The 9,525-nt window shown below is 49.0% G+C and overlaps 1 protein-coding gene across 3 annotated transcripts; it reads left to right on the top strand.

Moving 5' to 3' along the window:
* Positions 1–2,492: 2,492 nt before the first annotated feature.
* On the top strand, positions 2,493–9,207 carry LOC123445275 (protein ESSENTIAL FOR POTEXVIRUS ACCUMULATION 1). 3 transcript variants are annotated; one of them, XM_045122240.1, is made up of 10 exons: positions 2,496–2,617; positions 2,776–2,847; positions 3,202–3,272; positions 3,411–4,256; positions 4,364–4,457; positions 4,558–5,385; positions 5,485–7,311; positions 7,405–7,687; positions 8,012–8,169; positions 8,591–9,207. In XM_045122240.1, the coding sequence occupies exons 1-10, from the start codon at positions 2,575–2,577 to the stop codon at positions 8,908–8,910; spliced, it is 4,542 nt and encodes a 1,513-aa protein (XP_044978175.1). In that variant the 5' UTR covers positions 2,496–2,574; the 3' UTR covers positions 8,911–9,207. The 3 variants fall into 3 exon arrangements, with proteins under 3 accessions (XP_044978176.1, XP_044978175.1, XP_044978174.1); XM_045122241.1 differs by having other exon boundaries at positions 2,493–2,617; positions 5,485–7,687; positions 8,012–8,178; positions 8,591–8,677; XM_045122239.1 differs by having other exon boundaries at positions 5,485–7,687.
* Positions 9,208–9,525: the final 318 nt, after the last annotated feature.

Genomic DNA, 9,525 nt, shown 5'->3' with positions numbered 1-9,525 from the left:
GTATTCAGATTGTCAGTAATTTATTAGTAGCAGGTTCAATCTATAATATCATCACTAGCCATTCTTGGGGAATTTTTTTATGGTTGTACAACTACTCCATAATCACCGCTAAGCTTTTATGAAAAGAAATGAAACTTTACAATGCATAATAATTGACTGTCAAACGTGTGCATTCAGTTAAGCTGGTGAGCAGGAAGGAACATATCATGCCATCCCCACATATCATGCTGGTGAGCAGGAAGGAACATATCATGCTGGTGAGCAAGGCCAACGTTTTGGGCCTTGCTTAAACAACGGTTAAGCTGCTGCATGCACACCTTCCACTGAATCAGATGTTTCTGATTCAGAGTCGATTCGGTTCTCTACTGCACGGTTCAGACACCTCCTGTTGATTCAGTTCTCGCCAGGGAGTTCGTGCCCATGGGCGTCATCGCCGACGCGCTGAACCCACTCGCCAAGGAGGCCTTGCCCGCATGCCTAGAGGTTCGACTAAAATGCATCGGGCCATGGAGCGCTACCATCCCGGAGGAAAAAAGAAGAGGTGCCGATCACTCTAGTAGAGGAGGGCAGAAGAGGAAGGAACATACCTTCGATGGAGGGGAGTAGGCCGTGGAGGAGGAGGGAGTCGCCGTCGCGGTTGGAGTCACCGTCGCGGTTGGAGTAGGCCGTGGAGGAGGGAGTCGCCGTCGCGGTTGGAGTAGGCCGTGGAGGAGGGAGTCGCCGTCGCGGTTGGAGTAGGCCGTGGAGGAGGAGGGAGTTGCCGTCGTCGTGAGCGAGTCTTCGTCGAGGTCAGGAGCGAATCCTCGTCGTCGTCGCGCCTCGCCTCGTCTCGTCGTCGCTTCGTCGCGCCTCGCGGACACCGGCGATGGCGCCCCCGGCGGCGCACCCTCCTCGATCCGGTCTAGGTTTCCAGCGAGAGGAAAAACGACGAGGTGTGGAGAAAAACGACGGGACCTGGTCTGTATCGAATACGGGCCTGTTACAGGTGTAAACTCTAATACGAGTGTAAATCTTACGGCCCAAAAACGACCAACCAAGCAGCCCATCTGTATCTTTTTTACGTGTGTATATTTTACAAATGTATTTAGGCCCAAAACGACCAACCAAGCAGGCCTTAAGAAAGATCAATCTACTTGGCCAAAGCAAATCAATAGACGAGAGAGATTTATGAAGTTATGATGATCATGCACATAAGAATCATATTTAGAATTCAAAGAAGACTCGAATATTTATCACAAACGTGATCGGAGAGAGGAACGTCGCAGATGTGGGTGGCGTTGGGTACCTCGGAGTCAGAGGAGAAGGAGGAGCCTAAGGGGTTGTTGCTGCAACCGGAGGAAGACATGGCAGCGGCGGCTAGGGTGGAGCGGCGACACATGTAGGGTTAGGGTTTGGAGCGGCGCGACCGAGAGGTGGCGACAGCGCGAGTGGGAGGGCAGAGACGCGGATAGGCCGATGGGGGCGGCAACGCGGGGTGTAGCGGCGGCTATGCGGCGACGCGGAGGAGGCCCGGCGGGGCGACGCCTAGGGTAGGCGCAACGACGGCTAGGGTAGGATCGGTTAGGGTGATACCATAGAGAGGAATATGATGCAACTCTCGATGTATTGATCGGGTGCAAGCGCACGTATATATGATGCTTTTCGTTGGGTGCATTGACTGACCATTTAAAAAAGCGGATACGAACAGACGGACGATCGACCGGAACGAACAAAAAGCGGACAAAAACGCTGTCCTTTCAAGTTCTTCTTAGGGTTTGCATGAGGATGTTGATCACCGTGTGGGAGGACTACCCACCATCCGTTTGCGGTCAGAATCGAAGCACGAGACGACCGGAAATAATCACAACGACTTGAACATACTCCCATCTCTTCTTAAATACAAGACCTTTTAGACATTTACTATGAGCTATATACGGAACAAAATAAGTGAATCTATATTTTAAAAAAATCCTGTATTTAGAAACCGTGGGAATACTCTCGTGCAGCTTTCTCTCCGAAAATATCGGAGCGCAGAAACGAAGCCTACACTCTATCAAACAACCGAGAAGACCGGAGAAATCATCTTCCTCTCGGGAAACCAGATCCAAAAGCTGGAGAATCGAATATACAGTACAAAGATCAAGCCCTAACAACCTTCCCCGTCCAACAACACTCGAATCCAATTAAGAAAGAAATAAAGGTGAAAAAAGGCTTCACAAAAGTACAATTTTATGATTTTATCCCATCTCCATCCGTCCGTCCGCCCCTGCCCCTCTCTCATCGCATCGCATCATCATCCCTCGTCATCCCCCTGCCCTCCCCCCCTCCGCTCCAAACCCGCCTCCCCCGTCTCCTCCCAGAAACACACAGTTCCCATCCCCGTTCCCAAGTCCCAACCCAACCCGCACGCGGCCTCCGGCGACCACGCGCCTCCCTCCCCCGCAAAACCCTAGCCCCCCGCCCCCCTCCGCCGGCGCCGCCGGCCCGCCTCCCCGTCCCCGCCCGCCCGGATCGCGCGGGGCGCCCCTCCGCCGCCGCCGCAGCCGCCAGCCCGAAACCCTAGCCCACTCCCTCCCTTGCCCGCTCGGATCCGCCATGGCCGAGAGGAAGCTGGATCGATTCGCCGCCCTCGGGAAAGGTGAGCCCCTCCCGATCCCCCGCTCGCCCCGGCCCGCCCTGCGGGCCGGGAGATCCGATCTGCCCCGCTCGCCCGTCGGTTGGCCTTGCCAGCGTATAGGTAGATCTGTGTGGTTGCCTTCTTCGCGCCCCCGATTTGATGTCGTGCTTGTCTCGCAGATGCCCTCTCGCTCGGGATCGACGAGGATAGGTCCACCGCCGCCGCCATGGGTTTCGTCGACGATCCCAAAGGTCCGTACCGTCGCTTCTCCCGGAACCGCATCAGTGTTGCTTCGGCTCTGTTTTTTTTTATTCTTCTGCTTCGGTATTAGCTGTCGGGGGGTTACCATGGTACGCAGGTTGTTTTTTGCTCTACTGTATATTGGATTTGGTTCGTGGGAAATGGAATGGTCGCTGGTAGCGTGCTTGCGTGTCTGCACGTGTGGACCTGTGTGTTCGTGCGTGCGTGCGAGCGACTGTGTGCTTGCTTGCCTGCCTTTGGGGTGGCAGTCTGAGTGCGTGTGTGAGCTATTGTGTACGTGTTTGATGGATATAATAGCATGGTCTTACTGAGTCGTTGACCCTGAAAATCTATTGCTCTTGCAGATCAGCAGCACCTGGAGAACAGCATTCCTCTGTCCCCTCAGTGGCTTTATGCCAAACCAAGCGATGCCAAGGTTTGTCACTGGTTTCCTATTTCTGTATCCATTCAGATGTGTGGGTGTAGTAAGGAGTTTTTAGTCAGTATTATTTACCCAGGGTGTTTACTGGGTGCTGGTACAAGCATGTATTAACTGCAGAACACCTGTTTGCAGATTTCAGCGCCTCATGGGTCCTTGCTTGAACCTTCTGAGAAAGATGTGAGGATGCTCGAAGGCTCTGGGGCTAAGAAAGAGCGCCGTCGGAATGCATTTGATGCTGGTTGGCTTGATGAGGAGAGGGAGACGAGCTTACTTGGGAGGAGGGATCACAAGAAGGAAGTGGACCGGGAGGTGGAGAACCGTAAAAATGATCGCCGATCTGACAATGTTTCTGCAAGGGACAACAACGATTCACGGCCAGCTCCTACATCTGGAAGGTGGGATGATGGCTCCACCAGAAATTCAGGGAATGAAGGTAGGCGTGATGGAAAATGGTCATTAAGATGGGGACCCGACGACAAGGAGAAGGACTCCAAACCAGAAAAGAAGATGGATGCAGAAAAGGATGAACCTCATGGTGAGAAACATACACTTCCTGTAAGGCTGCTGCCTGAGTCAGACTCCCGTGATAAATGGAGACCTCGTCACCGGCAGGAGCCTCAGACTGGTGGTACAGCAACATACCGTGTTGCTCCAGGATTCGGATTGGAGAAAGGACGTGTGAAGGAATCCAATGTTGGTTTTGCCCCTGGAAGAGGCCGGGCAAACCCCAACTCAGTTCCATCCTTCAGCCGTCCATCATCTGCTGGACCAATTGGTGCTCCACCTGTGTATGGGAGGCGTGCGGCAAGTGCTGGTGCTTTTCGCTACCCAAGGGGTAAACTTCTTGACATATACAGGCAACAAAAGGTCGTGCAGTCATTCGAAGATGGCCGACGAATGCTGGAAGAAGTTCCTCCCATAACACTCTCTAGTTCTGTTAAGCCACTAGCCTTTGTCACCCCTGACAACAATGAAGAGGTAACACTTCAGCCACCTCCTTCATGGTTTCTTATAAAGTGTCTGTTCACCAGTTAACTTCTATATCACTACTACCTAGTTTATTTATCCGTTTGTGTTCTATACAGGCTGTTTTGGAAGATATTAGGAAGGGCAGGGTCACCAGCAGTGAAGCGACGAATTCAACTGCATCCCAAAAGGAGAGAAACAAAGATCTTGAAGGTACGCACATCATCATGGGATGCATATATTACCGTCTGCCATATGATTCTTCTGTTCCTTTTGAGTATCATCTGATATTACAATTATTATTTCAATCCAGCTTTTGGTATTGATGCCAACAAGGATAAAAGCGCTGAAGCATTTAGCGGGTTAAGTCAAGAAGGATCTGCTGCTTTAATATCAGAGAAGGATGCATTTTACAATGACGGGATGCTCACAGGTGGTATTACAGGCCCACCAAAGAAGCCTGCCGACGAAAATGCTCCCAGTCATCCGCATGGACTTTCTGGCATGAGGGATGACACACAGTTTAATGAGGTCAAGTCAAGTGCTGATATCGATCCTAGCACCAAGTTACCTGATGATTCAAATGCACAGTTCAATGTAAATGTTGAATATCCTACTGGTCAGGCTAGTTACACTGAAACAAAAGCTGGTGGCCAGGAGAGTTACCCAGAGGAGTTGACCCTATACTATCTGGATCCCCAAGGAGGTGTGCAGGGTCCATTTATGGGTACTGATATAGTTTCCTGGTATGAGGATGGATATTTTGGATTGGAGCTACCTGTGCGTCTAGCTCAGGCTCCAGATGATGCTCCTTTTCGCCCACTTTCTGACCTCATGCCGTACCTTGGACATAAGCCTCAATCTCTCCCACCTGTATCCCGTGGTGGAAGTGCTGAATCTCCGGATTCTGTACATAACAATTTTGAAGACGCACTTCCTACTTCTGGTTCTTTTGGGAAGAGTGATCAGACAACTAAGGCGGACTCTGGAAATTATGCAGCCAATCCTACAAGAGGTGACCAGGAAGCACCGTTACAGTCACATACTAGTTGGTTCCCCTCAGTTGAAGCACAAAAGACTGAAGCAAACCCAGATATTCGTCAGCAGCGCATTCCTGAAACTGTGAGTCATGATGCTGAAGGTTAGTTTCCTTCCTTTTCAGTTATATAGTATTTTTGTTCACATTGTCTTTCTCTATTTATGTGTGAATGCTCACATTTCTTTTCTGTACTTGCTACAGAAGTGTTGTACACTGGGAGGCCTACCAGCGGCATGGGTCAATCTCGACCAGATTTTGATAATGACCGTGCAGATTTCCAGTTGGCATCGGTGGATTCCCGTTCTGGGGTGAGAGAAGCTAATTTGCCCAAGCAGGACGCCCCTAGAGAGAATGAACTCAGCCCTCTTGGTTTGCTTTGGTCTGAGCTGGAAGGGATGCATCCAAAGCAGCCACTCTCATCAAATGTGCTTGGTGTAAATGAGCGGAGAAATCCCAAACAGACAGCTCCAAAGGACATTCCACCTGCAAATATCAGGCATGGGCCGCTTAGCCGGATGAATGAAGCCCCTGCTGTGCGTGATGAGTGGTCCGCAAACCTTGGGCGGCTGGACAGCATTAATGATGCAAACATGTCAGGGCTAATTTCCCAGGTTGAACCTGAGCTAGGTCATCTGAACTATGAGGAGCAAATGCTACTTACACAGATTCGAAGGGAGCAATTGCAGCAGGAACAAATGATGGGTCGTAACAATCTGGAATTTCCTGGACAATTTGCAGGGCAGGTGTTTGATTCATTGCACCAACACAGACAGTCCATCAATCCACCTGCTCCTGAGGTGGAGCACCTTTTGAGAGTCCAGTTTGAACTTGAGCACCAGCAGCGACGCCAACAGCTGCAGCAGGAGCAACACCGCCAGCAGCTTCAGCAAGAGCAGCACCAGAGGCAGCTTCAGCAAGAGCAACACCAGAGGCAGCTGCAGCAGCGCCAAGCACAGCTACTGCAACAGCAGCAGCAGCAGCAACAGCAGCAGCTGATTATTGAGCAAATGTTGCAGCAACAGTTACAGAGTTCAAATTTCGGACAAGCTAACATGGTCGATCAAGTGTTACTCAGGGAACAGTTATTGAATGACTTGCATCATCAACCCCATCATTTTCAAAGGCAGCATGATGCAGCTATTGAACAACTCATTCAAGCAAAATTTGGGCATGGCCATCACAGGGAGCAACACAATGATATGTTAGATGTTCTCTCACGTTCAAACCAGAGGCAGGCTCTTCCTTTGGAGCAGCAAATTCTTTTAGGGCTGCACCATGATCAGCTCCAAACACAACAATTGGCCAATGCTATACGACAACATGCGGGCAGGGAGGAAGAACGACATTTAGGTGGGGGCTGGCCGATGGATGATCCTAGCCAATTTATCCGCACAGGAACTAGTCCAAATCAAAGCCACACCTCCAGACTTGGTCAATTCGATCTTCTGCAGTCCCTTCAGAGGTCGTCATCTGTGGAGCACCATGACCATCTTGACCGAAGCCTATCTATGCATGAACGATTGCACAGAGGAGGTCAAGGTATTCATTCTCTTGAGCGGTCTGGCTCTTTGCCTGGTGGTGCTCCTTTACCAAATCCTGATGTTGTAAATGCCCTAGCACGTCATCATGGCCTCGGTCAGATGGAAACACATGGTGATCTGTATTCTGCAGGCCAGATGCCTATGCATGCCTCAGGAGGGGTTCATCCCCAGCAACACAGGCTGCAGGAGCAGCTGTCAGGTTCTCACATGGGAAGGCTGGAAAGGAACTGGTCAGATGCCAATGGGCAATTGCAAAATAGCCTGATGGAAGCTTCACGCATAAATCAGATGCAAATTGAAGCAGAGAAGCAGAGGAGGAATGTGGAAATGAATCTTCCCATTGACAACCCACATGCATGGGCCTCCCTTATGAACAATGAGAGGAACCCAGAAGCTGAATTGAGTGATATGATTCATCAAAAACTGGTTCTTCAAGCACAGCAATCTCGTGGTTTCCCTGATGTTCCGCCGACGGCATCATTTGGACGTAAAGACCCTTCTTCACTTTTTGCACAGCCCGCTGCAGATAACCCTTTAAGATCATCTGTTGACAGGTTGTCTTTTGATGATCCACTTGCAGAAAGGTCACACTTCTCAAAAATGGGGCACTTAGGACAGGATGGACCAACTAGTCTAGATATTTTACCAAACAATATTGAGATGAACCGGAAACTCGGTGTCAGATCAAGCTCTGCGACAATGCTTGATATGCAAAGGGGAGAATTCCCAGACGTGATGGGTGGTAGTGTGTCAACTAATCAATTGGTTGGGAATGCCAATGATGTAGCCCGGAGGAAAAGGCAGGGTTCTAGTGCAAACTTGGCAGTGGAGGACACTGATTTTTCTGAAGCGGTCAGCAACTGGTACTTTTCTTAACTTTTCATCTGCACCCCTATTTTCATTATCCTTTTTTGAAGCCTCACAATGAACTTTCACTACAGATATATATTTTGTTTCTACAAATATACAGTATAATACTTTATTTGCACAGTCATACAAGTCCTGATATCTAGGCTCTCCATTGCTTATAGACATGCCCTGTTCTTTGTTTATCCTCACTTTTCCAGAGACGTTCGGTAATTTTACTTGTCCAAATTGTTATTGTCAGTTTACACATAGTGGTGCATGTGAACACACAGTTGATTCTAGTATAAGGCTCAATACAGTTATTTTTTTTCAATATGCAGGGTTGATACTGGCATCTCAAAGGGAAGCTCCCATTCCCTGCTAAAGCGCACAGCAAACCCGCACACAGCTACCTCTCAGGCTCAGGCAGCGTCAACAGATCTGTCGTCAACCATTAGGTCCAAGAAAGCAGGCCATGCTTCTTCTGCATCCTCCGATGGTACGCCATGTGCAACCTACCTGTGTGGTTTTCTTCTCCTGTGGAATCTATGTTGTTTATTCAGTGAAGCTCTTTATCTGGGCAGTCATGTTAATGTTAAGTCCAATAATATATTTCCTCTGTTCAGAAATAACTGTCGTGGTTTTAGCTAGAAAAAACCATGTCAGTTATTTCCGAACGGAGGGAGTATATACATAGCTAATCGTATCAACTGAAGACCACTTCGCTTTTGATGGATAGTAAAAAGGAAAGATATAGGCCAGTTCTTACTTGCTGTAGTTGAGCAGTTTGGTCTGTTTGAGCCACCTGACCTTCCATTTATATTTAGCTTCAAACGTTCTCCTTACTGTTCTATGATATGTTATGGGATTTATACCATTTTATGGTTTCAGACCTCTGATATAGTAATCTTGTTGTGCAGAGCATAAGATGGAATCAGGAGTCACGTCAGCAGCCCATGGCGTGGAAGCTGCTGCTTCAGCCAACAAAGAGGCAGGGACGTTTGGCATCCCACCAAGCAGCAATCAGGACGCCTCTGGTCCTTCGTTCAGTGAAATGCTCAAGAGCACAAAGAAGCCTCCCCTGCAGTATGACGCCTCAGAATCCGCTGACGGCGGCCCTGGTGGAAAGGGCACCAAGAAGAAAGCAAAGAAAGGAAAACAGATCGACCCTTCGCTTCTGGGCTTCAAGGTCCACAGCAACCGCATCTTGATGGGCGAGATCCACCGCCCCGATGACTAACGCGCTTGGGTCCTGCCATTTTGTGTACATGCTCACCTCTGTAGACTCTGCACATGTTTTTTGATAACATTCCTTGCTGTGGAGGCCATGGCCTGGCCCCCCTTTGTTCTTTCCCATTAGCCTTAGGATACTCCAGATCAGCCAGAATCTCAAGTTGAAATTAGGGAGGGCTTTTTTTGGTGTGTTTACCTGCGCCCTCGAGTTTATACAGGATACATGAAATCTGTACAGGACACCGGAATCATGGGCATGTATGTCAGTGATCTCCTTGTACAGTGCAAGGAAGTATCATCTTAATTCCTCTTCCATTTCTTTCCCCTCCCTCTGATTGAGCAAGCATAGCGTCCTTGCGATGATTTGTCGGTTACAATCTTTGAGAAGCCCGGCATTATTTGTCTTAGTTAGCATGTGCTGTAGGGCTGATTTGAACGATGTCAAAATCTAAACCCAATAATTAAATTAGATTGCTTATTATGTAGTAAAACTGAGCATTATGAAGGCAGGCATGGAATCCTAAACAAACAGTCCTATTAGGTGGTTGTTACTATTCCAGTGATGGCATTTGCCTTGTTTGTGCATAGGAATGTTAAAAGGGACTTTTGTTGACTGCATAGG

The sequence above is a fragment of the Hordeum vulgare genome, chromosome 3H, assembly GCF_904849725.1.
Source record: "Hordeum vulgare subsp. vulgare chromosome 3H, MorexV3_pseudomolecules_assembly, whole genome shotgun sequence".
NCBI lineage: Eukaryota > Viridiplantae > Streptophyta > Magnoliopsida > Poales > Poaceae > Hordeum > Hordeum vulgare.
The sequence above is the reverse complement of the archived record's forward strand: the minus strand, read 5'-3'. Positions and strand labels throughout refer to the sequence as shown.

Excerpts from the sequence above, each read along its gene's own strand:
- LOC123445275 (XM_045122239.1), top strand. The coding sequence starts at position 2,575 with ATGGCCGAGAGGAAGCTGGATCGATTCGCCGCCCTCGGGAAAG. Across the intron at positions 3,273-3,410 it reads CCAAACCAAGCGATGCCAAG|ATTTCAGCGCCTCATGGGTC; the intron begins GTTTGTCACTGG and ends ACCTGTTTGCAG. Across the intron at positions 4,257-4,363 it reads CCCCTGACAACAATGAAGAG|GCTGTTTTGGAAGATATTAG; the intron begins GTAACACTTCAG and ends TGTTCTATACAG.